This window comes from Dasypus novemcinctus, chromosome 2, assembly GCF_030445035.2.
Source record: "Dasypus novemcinctus isolate mDasNov1 chromosome 2, mDasNov1.1.hap2, whole genome shotgun sequence".
NCBI classification, from domain to species: Eukaryota; Metazoa; Chordata; class Mammalia; order Cingulata; family Dasypodidae; genus Dasypus; species Dasypus novemcinctus.
The window spans coordinates 140,926,605-140,949,157 of record NC_080674.1 but is presented as its reverse complement, the minus strand read 5'-3'; the positions used below and the strand labels follow the sequence as shown (position 1 = coordinate 140,949,157).

Below are 22,553 nucleotides of genomic sequence, written 5' to 3'. Positions count from 1 at the left end.
GAGAGGTGAAAATGCAGAGTTATTCAAAGAGGTGTCAAGGTCAAACCACATCTGATGGTGCTTCCCCAGAGGCTTGTTTTATTTCATCATTCACACTTCACCTTTTTTTATTCCAAGGTGACTTTTAATTCCACTCTTATTTTATGCACTGTAGTCACAATAGCTCACTTCAGATGTTAGCAATATCTCTAAGGGATATTCTGTACATCTGGTTTGCAGCAGCTACATTCCCCCTCTTCTTCAGGAAGCAGGGGAAGCTTTTGGAAGTCCAGTTCTGGTTGTGTCATTAAATAGAGATATTTCTGATGTTGGTCAGTCTGCAAACCCTGACTTACATTTGACCCTGAGTTATTAACAACAAACACTCAATCCTACCTTGATTATGTAATAGGGCCACTAGGGTTGACTCAGGGATTCTGTGCAGAGAGCTGAGAACAGAATTCTGCTTTCTCCAAATACCTCAGAGTCTGGGAGGGGAACCCAGCCTCCAAGATGTGGGGTTCTATCTTGACCAGACTTAGAATTAAATTTCAGAGGGAGGCACACCATGTTCCTAAACTTCTCTGCTTACTCCCCCACCTCCCACTCTGTCTTTTCTTTTTCCCAAGATGGAAAGTGCCATCTCTTCCTCGATTCAGCTGCAGAAAATCTGGCCTCCAACCAGCCTCAGAGGTAGAGCCTTCAGTGGCCTTGGTAAAGATTCATGGTCAAATCCATGAAAGCATCTGCCTGCCAGGGCCCAGGGGTGGGGCAACCTTTATCTTTCCGAGCACAAATCTTGGCACCCACCTAGGAAGTCACAGCAGACCAAGATCAGGAAGTTACTCTACCCGTCATTTTACAGATAGGGAAACTGACACCCAGAGCAGAGACATGACACAGCTGGGCAGTGGTAGAGGGAGGCCTAGATCCCAGATGGAAAGGTGTGTGATGACCCTATTCCCTGCTGTTTCTCTAGCAGCTAGCTGGGTGCCTGGTGCATAGGAGGGACTCAGGAAACGTCTGTTGAAGGAACCAACAAACGCAATGCTGCTTCATCTACATCAGCCATCTATTATTCTTCCCGTTCTCCTGCTCTTTAACCCCATTGTCAGAAAAATCCTTCTGTTCCCTCCTCCAGGCCAGGAGAGGTAATGGGAGCATGGACAGGGCAGGACTCACCTGATGCCCATGCAGCAAAGGTGAGGCTGTCACCTGTAAGGGCTCCTGCTCACCAGGTACCACCAGTCAAACCTGGCTAGGCTTTCTCTCCTAAGCTAAGCCCGATTGGGGCTACAGCACTACCATTTGGGGGGACGTTAGTTATTACCAAAATGTCACCTGTGATAGTGCCTGCATGCCCAGGATCCCATAGATTCTGCAGTTGGGAGAGAAGAGACCCGGAAGAGAGAAATAAAAACAAACAAAAAACCTTGCTCCTTCGCGGGTTGTTGGCACTAGATGGAGGCGCAACGTCACCTGACTTTGCCTACAGGGACAAGTCTCCGTGTCCTGATCCTCCTGGGCTCTACAAGCAATGGCCGCTGACTGAGACCAGTTGCGCGCCTGGAGAGCACGACCTCGGGAACCCGGATCGGGGAGAAGCCTGGAAGACAGGAGGAGCGGCGCGTGTGTACGTGTGTGTGTGTGTGGGGGGCATTGAAGGGAGGGTCTGTCGCTTGCCGATCTGCACGCGCGTCAGAAGCGGGAGCGCCCCCCGCCTCCCCCCGCAGGTGCCGAGCTCTCCCCGGCGCTCCTGGGAGCTGTGGCTCCCCGCGTGCGCGCCGGCCGCTCCGCGTACTTGCCGCGGGCCCAGCGCGGCTCTGACCCGCCGACGGGCGGGCGGCGCGCACAGGTGGCGGCGATTGGGCGGGCGGGGCCCGGAGGGTGACGTCACGGACTCGGGTCCCGGCGGCAGAAATAGGGCAGCCGCGGCGGCGGTGGCACAGCAGCGGCACCGCGGCTCAGAGAGCTGGAGCCGCGACCGCCCCCAGCGCGCCCGGGACTCGCCAAGAGCCAGAGGGACCGACCGAAGGACGCGGAGCCCGCTCGCCGCCGTCGCCACGGGGTGCTCCCTCCCTCCGGCCCGCCAGTGTCCGGCCACCTGGTCTTCCTTTCGGCCCTGGCTGCCTCAGGTACGCGGGCGCCGTTCCCGAGCGGGCGCGGGGAGGTGCCAAGCGGCCGCCGCCACCAACCGGTCCCGCTGCGCCCGGCCGGGGTCCCGGTGCCCGCGGCCCCGCGTCTCGCTGCAGCGCCCGGCGCGGGCGCTCCTGGCGGCTGCAGGTCCTCACTGCCCACACCGGGAGAGCCAAGTTTGCCCGCCTGGCCGCGAGCACCGGACCCGGGGCTGGGGCTCAGTAGGGCTGCCCCGGTCTGGGCTAGGTCTTGGGGCAAATGCTCGGGTGCCTAGGCTCGTGGTCAGGGTCTGCGGTGAGGACCGGACCTGAGTGACCCGGCTGGCGGGCGAGGCGCGACGCAGAATCGCTTGGGCCGAGCTGCCGACCCCGGGATCCTGCAGGCGCCGCTCCTGGACTCCGGACACTGAGCGGCTCCGCGGAGCCAGGAGGACGGTGGCCCCTCGGCCCTGACCCGTGCCCTTGGCTCCGGGCTGGGGCGCGGGGCGCTCAGCCCTCTTCCCCTCCGGCTTTGCAGGGAAACTTGCGTCTCCACTGCAGCCCCAAGGGCCCGCTGCGCCTCTCCTGGCCCTTGGGCTCCGCGCGGGAGACTGGGCAGGAGGTTACCTGGGCGACAGCCCGGCTCCAGGCAGCCCGTGGCTCTAGTTGTGCGGGGCTGGTCGCTATTCAAAGCGAATGGCCAATGTGACCCTCTGGGGAGTTTCTAGAGAGTAGTTTGTTCTGGGATCGTTCAAGCCGCGGGCTTGGACCTAAGAGAGCGTTGTAGTGCAGGTGATCTGCGCCCCCTCTTTGCACTAGCAAAGAAATGAAACCTGTCTAAGTTTTAGGGGGACCTAGGCAGTGCAAACAGCGCTCCGCCTTGGTTGTGTGTCTCCTCTAGTTTGGGAGCGGGTGCAGCACGAGCCCACGGAGATCTTGCAGCTGACAAAGGGGCGCCCCACGCGGTTTCGCCGAGGCCTGCCACCTGAGGACTTTGGCGCCTGCAACTCTTGCAGGAGCAGAAACCCGCTGGAAGCTGTAGGGTATCTAGCAGTGCCCTGAACCTGGCTGGCATCTTTGCCGAGCGTCCATCTCCCGTAAGTTCCTGGGGACCTGGTGGAGTTGGGCACTTCTAGTTCTGTGCGAGTTGGTCCCCCGAGGCGCTGTCCCCCCGACCTCGCTTCTGATAACTGTCCCTGTCTCTGATGAATAGCGCTTCTGCAGCTTCTCCTCCGGTCCCCTCTAGGTGTCGCTTCCGCAGAGGTTTCTGCGAGTGTAAAAGGGCGCCAGTAGCTTTGGTCTATTCCCTTGCTAAATTTGTTGCAAGCCTGTGCACCAGGAATTATACTTGATGGGCTGCCGAGATACAAACATCCATCCCTGTTCTCTGAGGCAAACATAAACAGAATTCCAATAGGGGGCGGGGAGGTTACTGCTAGTCAAACGTGCATGGAAATGGACCTACACCACAATCCGTGAGGGGAGGGGAGGGGAGGCATCTGGAAGAAATTAGGACTTTTCTCACATGTCCAAAAAATTTTTTTCCTACCACCAGGCTTAGGGGAAGCCAGAGATGGCTTATACTGGTGGCCTCTTAATCTTGGAGTGATTTCCGTGCTTGTCCCTCCTGGCTCCCAGTACAGACTCTGGGTCTAGGCAGTGGTCGGGTGGAGGGGAGGGTCTCACCTGGGACGCAAATGGAGTGAGTGATGTGACTTCTGTGACACCAGGACCCCAGCAAGCCCCAGAATGTGACTCAAACTGAAGACCTGAGCTGGTACCAACAGCTTCCCATGGTAGTTTTATGAGAAGAAGACCCTGCAGCATCAGTGGGCCATTCCTGCTTAGACATACTCAGCGAAATGTTAGCTTTCTTCCCCCATCCTTGGAATAAAAACACCCTCCCCACCCCCGACTTTGGATTGAACCAAAGGTCATGCAAGAAAATAGTTGACTTTGATGTAATGTATTAAAATTGCTCATTGAAGTTATGTGACCTTTTTTTAATCTTTCAGGTTCAAGTGACCTTTTATCTTTCAGAATTTTATGGTCACTCTCAGTTTTTGATAATTCTAGGAAGGCTTTTTTGTTTCCTCCAGAGAGGAGCCAGCATATCCTTCTGGCCATTGGGAAACTTTTAACCCTTTGGCTGTGTCCTGGAGGTGGATGAGAAAGGGAGAGGTTGGGTTTTTCTATCTTGACCAATCAGTCAGGATTTCTCTACTTGGAGTGGCAGGATTTTTTTTTTTTTTTAAAGTGATTTTCATGTTGTGGTCTTTTGTTTAACTTACTACTATATTCCAGAAACTGGCATTGAAGAGTCAGAATTTCATTAAATCTATCTTAATTCCTACCTTGCCCCTTTTGGTATTTTTCTGGAAACTCAACCCTCTTGTGTTGTTTATGCATGGCCGATTGTATGCTTCTTAACTTAATGAAATTAAATAGTTGTTTCAAGAGCACATCTTTCTTTGCATTTGCTATCTCCTACTGCATAACACAAGGCATGGGATTTCAAGTAAAATAGAACTACAGTGATGAAAATGTGGTACTTAACAGGCATATCTAAATGCTAGAAGAATGAGGGTTACATGGAAATTATAGTGTTTGTGTGTGCACTAAATTTCATGATAAATAGGAATTCCATAGATTTATACATTGCACATATAATAATTTAGGCAAGTCATTTATCAAATTTTGGAAGAATTAGCCAAATATAGAGTAGATAATTAATAGGAAATAAAATTTAAATTCATTATGGTTTGCTTCAAGGTTAGCTTGATATATTTCCAAACCTAATTTCCCTGGGTTGATGTTTTATGTACTATCTTACAAAGTATGAACCACTTCCTGTTTTTTCTTAAACTGCTCATAAATCAAAACAACGGTCCTAAACCTTGCAGAAGGAAGTACCATCTGGCCTTTTTATTGTACCTTTTAATTGTATCTTTTAAATATTGTATCTTTTAAATATTGGACATACCTGCAGAAGAGAATAGCAGGGTTTTGGTGGTTCCAGTTGATCTCTACTTGTTGGTTGCAGACATCCCATGTGGAAAATGCAAAGCACCTATAGTAATTTGCAGGCACATACCCTTCTTCAGTTAGAAGGGTTGAGAATGCAGGCACCTCAGGGTCATGATCTCACAGCTCTTGTCAAGGTTGGATGCAGTCACTTGGTTTTGCCAAAGCATCTTCATAAATTTCTGGTCCTGATGGTTACAAAGAGAAGCTGTTTCCTTGCAGCTAATTTGTAATGGTTGATAATGTTACTGTGTCTGGGAGAGAGGCTGAGTGAGAGAACAGGCGAACAATCTCCTCAAACCCCAAAGGTCAGAATCCCCACCTTTCCCAAAAGGGGCTAGAGAAAAAATGTGGTTTGTATTAAACCCATTGCCATTGCTTCTCTCTGGCCTCTGACTCTTTAGGAAAGAAAGCTTACCTGCCGGTGTGGGTCTCTGGGTGGGCAGAGTTTGGAGGTTTCATATTAATACCTATTTCCCCCTAACAATTTCCCTGCTAATGTTTAAACTCTCTTCAAGAAACATTGCAATATTTGGAATGTTTCATCATACCAATTGGTTATACTGCTATAATTTAAGATACAAATAAATAGTAGCAAGCTCTCTGCTTACATTATAACACCAGAAAAGCCTGTGCTTTTCACTAGCAGGGCTAGGAGATCTGGTGGGCTCCTCCAACACTGAAAGAAAGAAAAATTGGTCAGTCTAAACAGAGAATGCCAACTTTCATTCTATACTTAAATTTGCGGTAACGTATGGAAGAAAACGGTTGCTTAGGGGTGAGGATGCCTGGGTTTCAGTCCTGGTCTGGCCTCTGCCTTGGCCACAGATCTTGAGTGAATTAATCTTCTGGGCCTTTGGTGCCCTGACTTTGCAGGAGCTGGGCAGACACCCGGTTCTCCTGATCACGGGGAATGGTGAGGCTCAGGTGGCAAACCACGGAGGCAGCTGCGCAGTAACTGTCGTCAAAATGTCTTAAGTATCAAGTGATTGTACTTATGAATTATTTGAAAGAAAATATTGTCCCAGTCCTTTATATGAGGACAGTCTCAGGTTGATTTACAGCCAAACTTAGGGCTCTAGCATGGATTAAATGAAGCCTGTAAACCTAAATTGATCTCAAAAGCAGTTCTAAGTAGGAAAAGAGGACTTGGGACCCTATTGGAGGCCCCTTTTCATTGCTATAATATGGCATTCTTATATTTTTCTCTATCTGAATGCTGGTAGGGCTATTTGGATTTGAGAAATAATTAATTTAACAGATTATGTTTCCCATCAAGTGACTGTACTTACCGGGCTAGGACTCCCCATGAGCTGAGGAGCATCCTTGCTGCCTGGAATTCTGTGTGTCTTCTCCTGGTTTCTTTCTTTCACCCTCATTTTTTTTTTCTTGGCCAATAAAGAGAGCAGCAATGAGGGCTGAGAAGAGCCTGCTGCATGGCCCCCTCCTGAGGTAGAGGGCCGAGGGCGAGCAGGTTGACCATTCTGCATCCTCTCGCTCTGCGTCTTCAGTCTTGGTTGGAGCCTGAAGACTAGGATGAAGCTCGATGCAGCTTTCAGCTTCAGAGGAAAAGAGGGACTCAGGGCTCAGGGCCTCCCGTCTTTCTTTCATAGTCACTGTGTGGATTTCTCACATCAGAATAAAAACAACTTTTTATCAAAATAAAATACCAGTAAGTACTGAGAGCAGCATGGGCTGGGGGCTGAGTGCACAGACTTCAAGCCCACCGCCTAGCTTGGCATGCCAGCTCTGCCATTCATGTACCATGTAGGCTTGGTGAGCTATTTAACCTCCCGTGACCTTTCCTCCTTTGTCATCTGACTATGTCATTGCCTTCCTCATAGAGTAGAAATGAGGACTATGACTTAATACCTGAAAAACATAGAACAGTGCTTGACATAGGAATTCCTAATATGTTAACCAGATAGTTACTGTCTATTTGGTTATTATACAGAGCATCAAAATCTATTCAGTCCCAATATTAGTTCTTTTTTTAATGAACCAAACTGCCATAAAACTTGCATTATAAATTTTTAAGCGGTTGCTGCTATAGATGTCATGGATTGTCAATCACTGTGGGTATAAAATAACATCTAAGATCTATCTGTGGTGCAACTGGAATCAGATTTAGTGCTGGCCAAACCGAGCTAAACTTTAAAAAGTAATATAGTCCGAATTCTAAAAGAAGACTCCCCCACTTCCCTCCCATCATCATCTCACAGGGAAACACAATACAACGCACAGAGCAGGGACACCTCCAGTTGGACCAGGGCCTTGAGCCCCTGAAACACAACTCAAAAAATAGCTGGTTTGGGGCCAGAAATTTCTGTGTATCATCCTAAAGTAAGTGATTTGGTGCTTGCCAAAATAACCGTTGCAATGAATGGATTTTATTTTTGATGCTATCTACTACTAATAAGATATCAAGCATTGTATTACTAAACAAATTGAAAATTAAATACTTGATTTTGTGCCTTGGAAATTTAGTAACTCTGGGAATTGACATCTGTACTTTTAACTGGAATAACTTTTCATTATCTTGCTGTTTTTAGTTTATTTAGGCCACAAGGCATGGAAAGGAGGAAAAACAATCTGTAATATGCTTATTCCATGAACAAAGTTTGATAGTAGATAAGCAAGGAAAAAAGAATAAAAGTGGATAGAGTGGGAAGCAATGCCTTTCTAGCTCTAGCTTGAGTGCTACTGCTGGTTTTTTAAAACTCTCCAAATCCAGGAGCTGCTTTCTGCAGTTTCTCTGGAACATGGCTCTGCCTTCATAGGAGGATAATTTATGGAGAGGAGGAGTTGCCCTATTTAATTTAGAAAAGCCAGGTGCAGTTAGGGAAAGACTTTTTTTATTCTCTTTTAATCCTGAAAGTGAGTTTTCACTCCTCCCCATCCTTGTAAGAACTTGCACAATTCTACCTCAAGCACAGCCCTAGCTTGAGCACTGCATCGGGAGTCTAGCTGGGTGGCTGCCCTTACTGCTGCCAGCCAAAGTTGTACCTCTCGCCTGGATTCTGCCTTCCTCAGTGCATGGAGCAGGTGCTGATGGAGGGGAGACCGTGGCCTTCATATTATATTTACAGGCCACATGGACTCTTTCTCCAGTAGTTCTGGCCTTGCCAGCAGATATCAAAGATGAATGATTGAAGAAAAATAGTTAGGAGCCTATGGACTCTTTTTAAAAAAGACAGGCATGCCTTTCCATAGGCCAGTGTTACACATCCACATTTAGCATCTGACTTCTCTTCACTGTGGGTATTTCTGTCTCAAGCCATAAGCATAAAGGCAATCTGGAGAGGCAGCTCCATTAGGGGGTGGAAGGCAGCCAAAGGAGGCCTGGGCTGTAGTAGGAGTGTATTTGTTTGACAGCCGTTGTCTCAGCACAGTGCTGAGACACTGTGTGACTGTGCAGCCCCCACCTTTGTCTAGAATGGGCACCCCCAAAGCTATTGACTCTGGGGATGTGCAGGAGTGGACGCTAGACAGTCATAAGGTCCTTCAAGCTGCGAGTTATTTTTGATTGGAGCACCTGTGCTGTACAGCCCTAGCCCAGGGCATAGTAGGTGCTGGCCTACAAGGAGCTGTGCCTTTCCATCCCCCAGCCATCATCAGGATGCAGTGTGGACCAGGTGTGAGTATGCACTACATTGCAGGATGTACACAGAAATCAATAACCCCTCAAGTTTTTTTGAGTAAGAGTCATAGTTCTGCATGGTGAGTTCTATCTGGCGAAGTGTCATAGACGTGGATACTGAAATTAAGGTTGGAATATGCTCACAGTAGAAACCAAAGAAAAAAGAAAAGAAAAGTGCAGCTAATTGGACATGTGAAAGAACCTGTGTCCCCATTCCCCTAGCACATGATTTGTACTTGAATATTATTGTAGCTGATCCTTAGTTTCTTCATCTATGGAATTCTTTGGTTGCCTTGAATTGTTTATTTCTCATCTTCAGTGAGCTTCAGGTGTTGATTTATCTTACTGGATGATTTTAGGATCACTTATTCAGTTATGCATAACATGGAGACACAGCATAACATTGTTAGAAATGGGGAAGACCAGGAAACACCTTAAAAGTTATCAAAATTCCTTTATCCATTGCATGCTTGGATTCTGCAAGAATGATTAGTCTTGAAATGAGAAGACTGGACCTCATAATCTATACTAGCTTGTAAATTGAGGCATTAGCTGCAAATGGGATGCCACATATTTAATGTAATTCCTTGTCAAGATTTATTGAACATTAATCATGTGCCCAGCCCCAGATGCTTTCTGAGGAACCTGAGGCGTGGGTACATGGTAACCTACAGATGTGACCCAGCTGTCTCACTCTCTTTTGTTCTTCCTGATGTAGTGACAGGTGGCATTTCGGTGGGGTTTCTATACAAAAGCTAGCATTTATAGAGTTCTTTATGTGTGCCTGACTGACTCCAATCCTCACGACAACCCTGTGAGGTACATCTTATTGCCCTCACTTTAGAGAAGAGTAAACTGAGGCTCAAAAGTAACACCACTTCTCCAAGGTAGCACAGAAAGAGTGGTGCCAGGACTTCAACTCAGGTTTATCTGATCTTGGAGTACAGTGTGAACCAGCCACCTCATGACTTGCTGTATGTGTTCAATGTTTAGTTCTGAGCATTTGTCATTTTCTCAACAGATTCAGCAAAATGAAACCAGGAGGCTTTTGGCTGCATCTCACACTGCTTGGGGCCTACCTGCCAGCTGTGCTGGGATGGACAGACCAAGGAACCAGCAGAGACCTGGGCACCGGAGCAGCGGAGGTGCACGCAGAGGTATGGCCAAATAATGGCTTCAGATTGAGAGCTTTTCAGTGTGACAGCTATCTCATTCCCCCTCCACCTTTTGTTGAGTCAGGCAGCCTGCAGGGTGAATTAAAATTGTAGCTCCATTTTGGTGGGGGACAGAAGGAAGCAACATGTATTGATATGGACAGGGGCTTATACCATGACGTAAGGGCTCTATAATCACTCAAATAACTGAAAATGTGTTCTAAAATAATGCTTAGTTGCATGGTCTGCTTCCACAGAGATCCTCAAGAGAACAACCTTGCTGTGTGTTTAATAAAGCTTTGAAAAGCCACACTAATGTGTGGAGCACACTCGTGTGAATTAATGAAGTATTTTAATTATAAAATATGTTTTAAAAGGATTGAGCTACTTTTCAGGTTTATAGACACAGGTAAATATATACTCTCCAGATATACAGAGCCAGGCTGAGAAAGAACTGGCATTAGGGGTCCTAAGGGAGCTCCGTTTAATGAACAGATAAGAATGATTAATGGCATGTTAGGTTTATATAAATGCTTCAGAGTGCTTGAAAAACTTGTTCTCAAATACTTCCCTGGAGAGTCCTGATATACTGCTGCTAATTGCTTAGTGAACTCTGGTCTTAAGTATGGAAAAGGATTCATAAACTGCAACCTGGCCCTGCTCGAGGCAGCAGGCCCCTCGAATTGTGACTCATGAGGGACGCAGTTTTGCTGCAGAAAATGTTTCATTTATGCTGAACCTTAGGGAATGACTATATCCTTTCATTGAAACCACCTGGGCTTTGCTTTATGAAGTGGTGAATACTAATCTTATCAGGGCACTTTTCAGGACGTTTTTACTTCTATTGGCTTCCTTGATATGTACCCTGCTCCTTTTCTCCGGTTCCCTGTCCTGTGGAATGAGAAATAAAAATTGCCTCAGAGAGTCAACATTACCAAAGAGCGAATAATGGTACACAGTGTATGGTAGGATTCGTGTATTATTTGATCAAAAGAGTGATTTCTCTTTCATTATTACTTAATTGGAAGGCAATCCCAAACCTATAAGCCTTAATCTTAGGGGAGCTTCAGAAGTAATTTAATGTGCACTTTCCCTGCTGAAGTTAGTGTGGTTTCCTTTGTGGTGAGCATATAAGTAAATAGAAACACTTTCTCTCCCGTTTAAATCCATGAAGGACACAACTTAATGCTCTTTTGAAGGAGTCTGGAGGCTGCCCTGCTAGCGAAAATAGTGTTTCCCATGTGGAAATGGCTTAATCATTATACTCACATTCGTACAGAGGGAAAGTGATCAGTGAAATCCTACAAATATGTTGTTGACTATTTAATAGGAAAGCAAAGAGCTACAGGTAGCTTATTTAGTCTTCCTGTTGGTGCTCACTGGCCCACTGTTTTAAATCACTTATTTCAATTTAAAGAGTCAAGCCAACTAAGGTGGGATTTAGCTGCAGGTAAATTGAAAGTAAGTTTATGTCAACCTAGGGCTTTTTTATCTTAGCTGTTTAACACTCTAAAATTTTGTATACCAACAACATGCTTTTTGGTTTGTTTTCTGTTTTGTAAAATAATTTTTTCAAATTAAAAAAATAAGATAACAGGAAAAGGCAGCTTATAAAGTTATGAAAACATTACTCCTAAAAAATTCTTTCCAGGTACTTTTAACTCATCTAATTCAACTACTAACTCATTTGTTCCCCTAGTGTTCAGAAAAGTACACAGATGAAAATAGATTAAAGAACATAGTTAAGGTTTCCTTTAATGAAAAAAGAATTTAGAAGAGAAAAAATGCTTAATCATATTCATATCTCACAGAACCAAACTCTATAGTCTTTTTTTTTACCATTAGCATTAATATAGTACCAACTTTGCTTTTGCTACAAAAACTTTACAACGTTGTTGTTAACTATAGTCCATAAATTACATTAGTTATATTTTCCCCACGTATCACCACATGGGAAAACACCCTGTAGAACATCCTGTAGAAGAACATTCCTGAATTTGTCCTATCAACCACAGTCCTCATCTACTGCCCAAATCATTGTCATACATTCCCAATATTATCCTCCTGCTATCCTCCAACTAACATTAATCTCCCTGGACTTATTTCAGCCATATTCACATTCATACATCAACAGCATTTGTTACATTCATTGTAATGCATCAAGTTCAACCATTACCACATATGGCCTTATTAAGTACTCTACATACATCTAACCTCATCTCCCCTTCTCATCCCATATTCCGTCTCTCACCAACCTATACTTCATGGTCCAACTCCGTAAGTCTGTTCATTGTTTAGTTCTTATCATACAATATACGTCCTTTTGTGTCTGGCTTCTTTCTAGTTTTTTTTTTTTAGTGGTTGTTTTGCTTTGTACCCCTCTTGAGGATAGAACCCAGGAGATGCCGTTGTCTCCCATGTCCAGGAATTTGCTGCTGCAGTGTAGGAAAGTGATGACTGCTAACTCCTGAATACAATATAACTGTCCTATTGATCAAATTCTCTTTACTAAGGATTTAATTTTTGCAGTGTTGTGATTTCTTCTCACTGAGCCTGCTTATATCCATAACTAAACGAGATGATGATAATGTGAATGGGTCTAGTACATTGGCTGGGCTTGGTGAAGATTTAGATAGAGCACTCAACTGATTTTGTTTGCTGACCTTGAACACACTGGATGCATGGCCTCGCCACATCCTTGCTCACTGGGGTCCTTTTGCCTAGGATGCTGTCCCTTTCTTTTCATATGTCTGAATCCTCCCCTCTCCCACTGCCAAGCCCTCATTCCTACCTTTGTTCTAGAACCTTCTTTGACCACTCTTGGTCCCAATTTATCTCTCTCTCTCTGAACTCCTAGACCTTCCTATCTATTTTTTTCTTTTATATTTTTACTTGACATATGCGTGTAGTTCATCTTATTTGTCTTTCTTTTCCTCAGTGTCTACTAAATGTATGAGCAAAATATTCACTGTTTTTTAAATGATACATTTTTTTTTATTTTTTTAAAGATACATAGATCATACAAAATGTTACATTAAAAAGTATAAGAGGATCCCTTATACCCCCACGCCCTACCCCCCCCCCCCACATTGCCAAACTCTTTCATCATTGTGGCACATTCATTGCATTTGATGAACACATTTTGGAGCACTGCTACACAGCATGGATTATAGTTTATATTGTAGTTTATACTCTCTCCCAGTCTAGTCCATTCAGTGGGTTATGACTGGATATATGATGTCCTACATCTGTCCATGCAATATCATTCAGGACAACTCCAAGCCCTGAAAATTCCCCCATATCACACCTCTTCTTCCCTTTTGCCCTCAGCAACTTCTGTGGCCACTGTCTCCTCATCAGTGATATAGTTTCTTCCATTGCTAGAGTCACAGTAATTCTATAGTAGAATACCAGTAAGTCCACTCTAATCCATATTTTATTCCTCCATCCTGAGGGCCCTGGGATGGTGATGCCTACTCCACCTCTAACTTGAGAGCAGGCTTAGATACCACATGACTGATGGATGGAATTCTCCTGATTGCAGTTGTAGATGGTCATCCCCACCTCCCTGTTAGCTGACCTGGGCAAGTCCAACACACCGGAGAGTAGGTGCTGCAACTCCACTGAGGCTTGGGGCCCAGCTGGCACACAGTCAGTCCAGAGATTCAAGTCTCCTGAGCATACACCAACCCCAACAACAATAAAAGTAAACATGACAGAAGAGGCATGTGTAGAGAGGTCACCTTTGAGTCCAACTCTATCACACTCAGGAGCACAAATTCCAAAGTAGGGCTCTCTGGCAAGGCACTGAACTCCAGAGCCATCTGTCATGACTGTAGGATCTGGGTGTCTCCATAGCCCTCAGGAGCACCATTACTTGGGGTTGTGTCTACTTTGGCTGTCTCTGAGATCCTGCTGAGATGTACATAAATGCAACCCCTCTGATGACCTTCCAACTCACTTTGAAGTCTCTTAGCCATATAAACTCATTTGTTGTTACTGTTTCCTTTTATTCAATGTCTTTTCCTAGTTGCATCACCAGCTGGTGCATGGTAGAAATCTCTTGGTTTCAGGGAGGCTCATCCCCAGGAGTCATGTCTCATGCTGGGGGGAAGGTAATGCATTTACATGCTGAGTTTGGCTTAGAGAGTGACCAGATTTGAGCAACATGGAGGCTCTCAGAAGGTAACTCTTAGGCACCCTACAGTTCTAGGCCTAGTTGAAATTTCAATCACATAGGCTCCTAAGCATAGTCATCAGTATCAAGGGACCATCACTGGACCCCCCTTCTTCACTCGTCTTTACCATTGCACTTGGGGGGTTGTTGCTGCTCCATTGGGGAGTGCAACAGAGTTCCCTGGAATTGGAACTCAGCACTCCCTCAGTTGTCCTGTGAAATTCTACCCACTATGTCAATACACAATGAACATCTGAACATATCTATATAGCTTATATGCATGCCCTAGAGAACTCCCTCCCACCCATGCATCCCCTATCAATGACACCCCCATCAGTGCTCCTCCCCTGCCATAGTTGAACCCCTCTGTGATCCAAAACTTCAAAAATGAAGTCTGATATATTGCTGAATTCAATTAATAAGAAAATGAAATAGTAATGATAGGTTTACAGATTAGAAACAGAAAACATAATAATTTAGAAAAACTAAAGTAAAAAATAAATTGGGATAGTAAAAATGAAAAGTACCACAACAAATTTTTTTTAATGTTTTGCCTTTCATTACTGTAATAAGTGTTGTCCTGTATGTATAGTGGCAAGGCAATCTGTTCCATTTCTTCCTCAGGGTCTACATTCTTCTTTTATTTTTTATGTCTTCAAAAAAGTTTTAGGTTACAGTAAAGTCACATATAGAGTAGAGGGGACTCCTATATACCCAACATCAAACCCATTTCCCCCTTCCCCAGCAATGGTCTTTTACATGTGGATGCTACATTTGCTACAACTGATGTATAGATATTGAAACATAGCTACTGACAATGGTTCCATTATGGTTTACATTTTAGACCGTACACTTTTATAAATTTTTGGTAAAGTTTAACATGGCCTGTATTCATCATCACAGCACCTCCATTGCCCCCTTGTTACCCCCTCTTCCAACTATCCTATTCTTCTCAGGTTCGCTGTGTTTTTAAGCCATTTGCTACTAACACAAAATTCAGTACTGATCATAAAGTCACCCTGGTGCTTTCAAATTCAGACTAGACCATCAAGTGCTTAAGCATATGACATCCCTCTCTGCACAGCAGGTTCATTTCCAGTAGGTATACTAATGATTTCTCCAGCAACCCTGGGAGCAGCTTGTAGGCCAGGCTGGGCTTATCAACACCCAAGATAGTCCTTATGTATAGTAGGCTCTTGATAGTTTCTTCTTTGAATTGTAGTTAAAAATGTGTCTATAAATCATTGTCTTAAGTTTAGACTCTAAACCATATTAAACTCCTGGAACAGTATGTCCAGACAGTCTTATTTTTTAGAAGAATCAAAACCAACAGAGATTCCTAAGACAGTACAAATTAAAAAAAGACTTTCAGGTAAGAAATACTAAAATGTTCATCTGTGTGTTTTCTTTCTGATAATAATACCTTACAAAATATTCAGTGACTTAAGATTTTAAAGTTTCAGTGACTTAAGACTTTAAAGTACTTGAAAAACATTAATACAATTTGATTTGTTTTTAAAGTGACACCAATTACTTGTATGTCCTAAGGGTAAAATAAGGATTAAATGACCAATGTCTGTGTGTTCACAGATTTTTAAAGCAAATATAGCAAGTGTACATGTTGTGAAGTTATTGTTTTATGTACTGAGACCGCAGTTGAAATACCTTCGAGGAGTTTACCATTTTGCAAACATAGACAAAAAGAATTATAGCTGGATGAAGTGACTCTTTAATGAGAGTTAAGTCTCTCATTCAAGTAGAATGTAGCCTAGAATACTAATGCAATTCTGACTTCTCAGGAAACATGTCTGAGAAATACAATTTATTGAAGTTTTAAACTAGAGTTATGTTTTTCCCCTTTCCTTTCTACCCTGGCCAAGAAACAATAGTAAAATCATTATTGGTAGGATGTTACATTTGGGGGAACCAGGAAAGAGTGAGAAATGATGAGGTGGCAACCCCCAGAGAACTGCCCACCCCTTGGAGGTGGTCTTACCTTTGGACCCGAGTGCTGAGTGGTTTTTTTGTGTTGTTTTTTTTTAGGAGGTACTGGGGATTGAACCTGGGACTTTACTCCTGCAAAACAGTCACTCAACCACTGAGCTACACCTGCTCCCCTGAGTGTGGAGTGTTTTACCAACTCACCAGGGCTCTGGAACTGAATGGTGGCCATTACAAAGCCTTCACGCCCTTTACTTAACTTTTTCTAACTTGCTCTTACCCATGGCATCTAATCATATACTCAGCAACTGTAAATTACTGGCCCCCTTCTTTGAAACTGGTGGCACTGTATGCCTCAGTGCTTACAGACCAGAGAGCTGCTTTAAGGCCGGGCACCATGTGTTCTCAATACTGGCAAACTCTCTCACAGGAAAGGATTCGAGGAAAATATATGTAGAATGATAGCAGTTCCCCTAAGCACCTTTCTCCTCCTCTGTAACCCAGGGGTCGGCCTAAGAAAGCCATGGTCCTTCCCTGCTTGACTGACGCTGTCTCCTTTTTACTCTGTTGGGCCCCAGACACAGACGCAGAACAGGTCCTCCCGCTCCCTGCAAGGTACATACTCTCTGGCTTCTATCTGCATTGGGTAGGCATTCGGAGTCCTGGGGCCACTAACTTTTTAAATATATATTTTTTCTTAAGTGTCATGGTTCTCATACATGTGCTGAATTTAAGACAATGCCTCACACACTCCCTCCTCCCCTTCTAGTAAGGGTCGTCTCTGCGCCCATGTTCCTGATTCTCCATTGGGGCCCACTGATTCCTGGGGAGGAGCAGTTCAAATCCCACAGGCATGCGGGTTTGAGATCTGCCCACAGGCATCTCTCCTCACTCCCCCTCCATCTGGGGGCATGGAGAAAAAACACCCTCCTTCACCGTGGACAGGAGGTCCTGGCTGGATGCTTGGCATTTTCTTCAGCCTCATCAGAATGAATGAGTGAATCTCTTTTGTGTGTTTTCTGCAGTCCCTCCTAAGCACTCACTGTTGAGAGCAGTTGACTTGCTCTCAATGAAGGTGAGCCTTTGGTTGACATCTCTAAGTAGGAGGTGATACCAGTCCTTTCCCGCAGGCCCTGGAGTGCTGGGACCCCCCTGTGCCTCTTAAATGAGGGTCCAGAATTTCTGCTGTAGGTGTGGTGCTGGCAGGAGGGGGGAAAGCCATCTCTTCTTTGGACCCAAACACTCAGGCTTGACTCTTTGCTGAGTATCCCGTGTCAGAGGATGTGATATGTTTCTCTTATGAAATGTGGGAGAGCACGACCCCCTCACTGCCGACATGTGTGTACATCCATAACTGTCAAAGCAGAAGATTATAGCAAATACTCCAAGTTCCAGGGGGCAATGGGATGAGCCCGTTCCCAGCTCCAGACTTAGTGTGGGCTGTACCCTACTCTAGCACTTGCCTTGCCAACTCTTATGTGCTTGCAAATGCCCTGGAGAGCTTGTTAAAATGCAGGCTCTGGTGCCCAAGGTCTGGAGCGGGCCCTGAGGTTTTGCATTTCTCATAAACTCCAGGTGATGCTGATACTGCCAACCGTGGAGGGCACTTTGGGCAGAAAATTCCTAGAGGAGTCCCCCTCCCTAAGCTCACACACATACAAGAAGGAGAAGCCCAGCTGGTGATGAACTGCTGCCCTTTTTTAGCTCTTGCCAACATGATGACCCTGATTGCAGCCTGGAAGGGGAGAGAAAGGAGTGGACTGCAGTCATGCAGCCATGGGGGAAATTGCTTCATGAGCCTGGTTGTGGGGAGAGAGGAAGGTGAGGGTGTGTGTTCGGAGGAGAGGGCAACTGAGGGAAAAGGTGAGTTTCCGCTATTTTCAAGCAGGTCGACAGGTGAACTTAGATCTCTGAACTCAGGGTTCCCCCCTGGCTTGTCTGCAGGTGAATTTAACCGTGAGGGGAAGCCCACCCCAGAACTCCAATGGCCCCACGTGCGCTGACCCGCCACCCCTGCAGCGGCCCAGTCTGCAGCAGGCTGTTCTGGGGCTGACAGCTACTGGGTTAATGCGCTGTTGGGGGTCTCAGTTTTATTTTTATTCTTGGATGTAGGAAGTCACTGTATTTGTCCTCCTTGTTTGATGGTTCTCCTCTATCCCTGCTCCCAGCCAGCCCTTCTTCTCTGTCCTAGTTTACTGCAACTACATGGCCCTTTAGTATTCTGAGATCACAGTTGAGTTTTAATTAGCCCTGAAAAGTTCTATGACCCAGGAAAATGAGCACTTACCAGAGTTCACAGAACACCATTATTTTTCTTCCTCTTAATTTAGCATTTACTCATCTAACTACTTTATTTATGCCTCTGCTGCTAAATAATCTATGCTTCTCTAGGAAACTTTCCACCCTTGTAATCAGGACATCAGGCCATGTGTTGTAAATGGGGCTCTGATTCCCATTTGTCAGGGAGTTGGCGGCATCAGATGTGCCAAGCCCAAATCATCTGCTTGATTTATCCTCAGTGACTTATGGGTTATCACTCTAGCTTCCCACTTCAGAGAGTACTAAATGTCGTGCTGGAGTCAGTCGCACTCTAACAGGCCCCATGTGTGGGCGCTCCTCTTCTGTCCTGCTGAGCCAGAGCTGTTGTCCTTCTGCCTCCACTTGTATGGTCTCTGGTGTGAGGCTCTTGGGCCTTGTCTTTTCACCAGCCACCTGTGAGTGTCCTGCAGTCAGAGCAGGCAGCACTGGAAGGCTGGTGGGCTGGTTGGTGTTGGACGGAGGGAGTGTGTACCAGCCACTGGGAATCTAGATGTTCTGCCTCGCTTCCTCCTTGATGGACGTCCACGTGAGTTTCCATCTGAGTCAATCCCCTGAGTCAGGACAGCATGGTTCAAGAGAAACCCGGTCTCTCTCCTCTTGGGATCCTGTTTTTATTGTTGTTGTTTTGTTTTTTAAAAAAATTTGGGCATTTTCCACTGTCTTTTTTTTTTTGAAGTACTGGAGGCTGGGGATTGAACCCAGGACCTCATATGTGGGAAGCCATTGCTCAACCACTAAGCCACATCAGCTTCCCTGAATTGGTTGGTTGATTTATTTATTTATCTCCTGCCCTGTTTTTGCGCTTGCTGTCTGCTCTCTGTGTCCTTTCACTGTGTGGTCTTCTGTGTCTACTTGTCTTCTCCTGGGACCTTTTGGAGTGTGAAAGAGATGCTCGATCTCTTACGCCACCTCAGCAACCTGGTCTGCTATGTCTCTTATTGTCTCTCCTCTGTGTCTTTTTTTTGTTGCATCTTCTTGCTATACCAGCTCTCCACATGGGCCTGCTTTCTGCATGGGCCGGCACTCTGTGTGGGCCAGCTCTCCAAATGGGCCAGCTTCTCTTCACCAGAAGGCCCCAGGAATCGAACCTGAGACCTCTTACAGGTAGACAGGAGCCCAGTTGCTTGACACATCTGCTTCCCCCTTGGTTTTATCGTTTGTTTTATTTGGTTGGTTTTGCTTTTGTTTTGGGGAGACACCAGGAACTGAACCCGGGACCTCTCATGTGGGAAGCAGGCACTCAACCACTTGAGCCACCTCCGCTTCCTGGGCATCTTTGTCTAACACTTCATCTTGATGGAGCTGCCAGCCAACCCTGAAGACCAGCTATCCTAGCCCCGTGCTGTGTTCAGATAGTGCAAGGGCTCTAGTGAAAGTCAGAAATAAAATTAACTTTACTTCAGTTTAATTTTAGTATCTGTCTCTCTGACAGCATTTTGGGGCTTGGAAGGGGGTAGTGACACAGAAGACAGCCATGAATGGACCCCTGCAGGGTGGTGAGCAGAACAGAATTTGGGGGGTTGGGAGTATCAACTGCTGGTTTACAAGGGGTGTCCCCTTGTTCTCCAAGGGATGGTATGATTTAAAGAAAATAAACCCCCAAGGGAAGGCAAGAATGAGGAAAGAGGTAGGGAGGAGGATGAGGGAAGATAACTCTGAAGTGGAACTGTCGGGTGGTAGTGAGTAGAATGGACCATCTGTGGCAGTTGAGGTGAGGGCGGGCCTGGGCTGGGTGCTGAATTCTAGTGAGCATCCTGTGTTCTATGGATTGGCCCTCTATCTCTTGGGTGCTCTGTGGGGTAGAGTAAAGCCTGTTAGCTCTTTAACCTGTTCCCCAAACTTGGGAGATGGCTCAATGTGGTAGAACCAAGCAGAACCCAATAAATTCTATAAGAACCTTCTAAATCAGAGGTGCAGACTGCCAAAAGCTTGCTTATTTCAAGATTAGGGCACAGGATCCTCCAATAGGCTCTGGCTCTGGGTCTGAGCCTGGCCCAAACCAGTTCTGTGGTCTGGGTCTCAGGGCTGCAGTTTCCTCATCTGGAAATTGAGAGGGGGTGGTCAAGACGTCAACCCAGATCCTCTGCAGGTCTTCTTTGTGTGTAAATTCTGTCACTGCTGAGTGGGTCCCTTGAAAACTTGTGAAAATGCTTAGTGTTGTTTCAAATGCAATTCCGCCTCTCTTTCCTCTTCCTGTGTGGCTGAATAACCAGTGTGATGTCTGAAGTTTTGACCCCATCTTTAGTTGATTATCTCAAGTCTCTTTGTGTGATCTTCCTTTGGGAAGGGACAGCAGTTCAGTTTTCCATCACTGAACTCAGGAGTAGAATCACAGGTAATTTTTTATCCCTCTTTCTTCCATCCCACAGCACAGATTTGGGTTCAAAGAGGGCTTTCCTACCCAGCATGTGTGGATACCATGACCCTCCAGTGACCTGCTGGTGTCTAGAAGAGAAGGAGGAAACCCTCAGCATGCAGAGCAGGAGAGGAGCGGCAGTCTCTCATTGCTTGTCCTAACATGGGCTAAATACTTGCAGTGTGGTGGTTACTATGCTCATTCAGAGAAGGGATTTAATAGAGCAGAAAAAATACAATTCTCTTTCTTTCTACCAAGCGAGAGCATTTTATAGACAAAACAAAGCTACCATCCAGAATTCCTACTGCCTCTTTATACACACTATTTTATTTACGAAAAAGTAGAAAGGCCAAACTCTTACAACGAGGAAGAGCAGCCGATCTCATGGAAGCCCAGTTGGCAGCCTTCTGCTGGCACACACGATGCTGTCCGTGTGTGTACTGTGTCTGAGGACCAGTCAGTACTGAGGCAAAGGTCACGGGGACGTGGATCTAGAGACCATTGGGGACGGAGACCCAGACAAGCACGTGGCTCTCTGGCCTGGAACTTCCTGGTGAGCTGACATCTGAGTAAGACTGCGACACTAGGTCCCTAGACTTAGGGTTAGTGTTGTTTTCCGTGGCATTTGTTTTAATTTCATGACTGGAAAGACCAGCTCCCAAGATGGGAAGAATGGGGTGCTCACCCCAGAAAGAGGCCCTTGTGTCTCCCACATGGGTGGGGAGTCACCCTGCAGATGGGCCTTCCTTGTCCAAAGCAGGCCTGACTCTATATTGGAATGATAAGTATGGCTGGGTTTTAAAGGGAAAGTGGAGTGCAGGATTTCTTCATGGTTTTAAAAGTTTCTTGTCTTGTCTTTACTCCTCCCATGAAAAATGAGGCACCACTGGTGTTTGGTGATTTCTGCCTCATAATCAAAGGCATCCTCATTTCACTCCTCCTTGAGAATATGAAAGCCCAGGACCAGAGTTCGCTCTTGGCTGGAGTGATGAATGGAGGATGAGTGGCCTGTGGGGCTCAGGTCTTCTCCAAATCAAAAGGTGTCTTTGAACTTGACTCTGCACAGGGCTGGGGGTGAGGGAGATTCTGATACCAGAAGCTGGTGCTGATGAGAGGCTGGTGTTGTCCAGGCGGAACTGCGTTAGAGAACTGTCTTCCCTCCAACTGTGGGAGTTCTATCTAAGGAGGCACCAGGCTCATGGCTTGGGTGCTTCATCTAGGGGCTGAGACCCTAGTGTTCTGTCCTTCTCAGTGTTCCAAGAGTGTCTTGAGCTCAAATGAAGACCCTTCTGGAGGTCTTAGCCAGATAGTAAAGTTGCCCCTATTACTTTAATTAAACACTTGGTTTTGAGATATTTTGAGTCTGAATTGAGTAAGAGTGAGAGAAAGAAAGTGTGTGTGTGTGGGGGGGGGGGGGGAGTTGAAGAGGAGAGCTGTCCCTCTATTTCTTGGAGAAGTCCTTTTCAGAGAACATTACTGATCACCAGGAAGCCTCTCCTGAAGTGCGCAGTGGCTAAAAGGACCACCTCTGCTTGCCACCCCTCTGCGAGGAAATGGAAGCCTGGCCCAGCGTCAGAGGCGACAGACGCCAACGTGCCGACCCAGGCTTCAGCCCCAGCAAGGGCCCTGGGCCTCGGAAGCACAGCCTGTGCTGCTTCTGGGGTTTATTTTAAACTCCCTTCGTTCTCAGGCCATCTGACAACACGTCTCCCCGCTCAGGCTGAACATCCTCTGTGCCTTTGGTTGGCAGGTGGTGGAGCACAGTCCTGGTGCAGGCGGCTCTGAAGGCTTGGGGGGAAATGGCCGCTGTCCTCCTGCCCGCCTAGTCTAACCCTGCTAACTCTTGCCC

General features: G+C 46.1%; 1 protein-coding gene across 3 annotated transcripts in view; it reads left to right on the top strand.

Moving 5' to 3' along the window:
• The first annotated feature begins 1,485 nt into the window (after positions 1-1,485).
• The window catches only part of FSTL4 (follistatin like 4), a 412,000-nt gene continuing 390,932 nt past the window's right edge, over positions 1,486-22,553 (top strand). The window contains exons 1-3 of one of the 3 annotated variants that reach the window (XM_058278685.1): positions 1,875-2,114; positions 2,995-3,190; positions 9,779-9,914. In XM_058278685.1, the coding sequence (XP_058134668.1) occupies positions 9,789-9,914 (126 nt within the window). In that variant the 5' untranslated portion in view covers positions 1,875-2,114; positions 2,995-3,190; positions 9,779-9,788. Of the gene's footprint in view, positions 1,613-1,769; positions 2,115-2,994; positions 3,191-9,778; positions 9,915-22,553 lie in introns of those variants that run through there. The other 2 variants (XM_071210010.1, XM_058278689.2) reach the window with 2 other exon arrangements.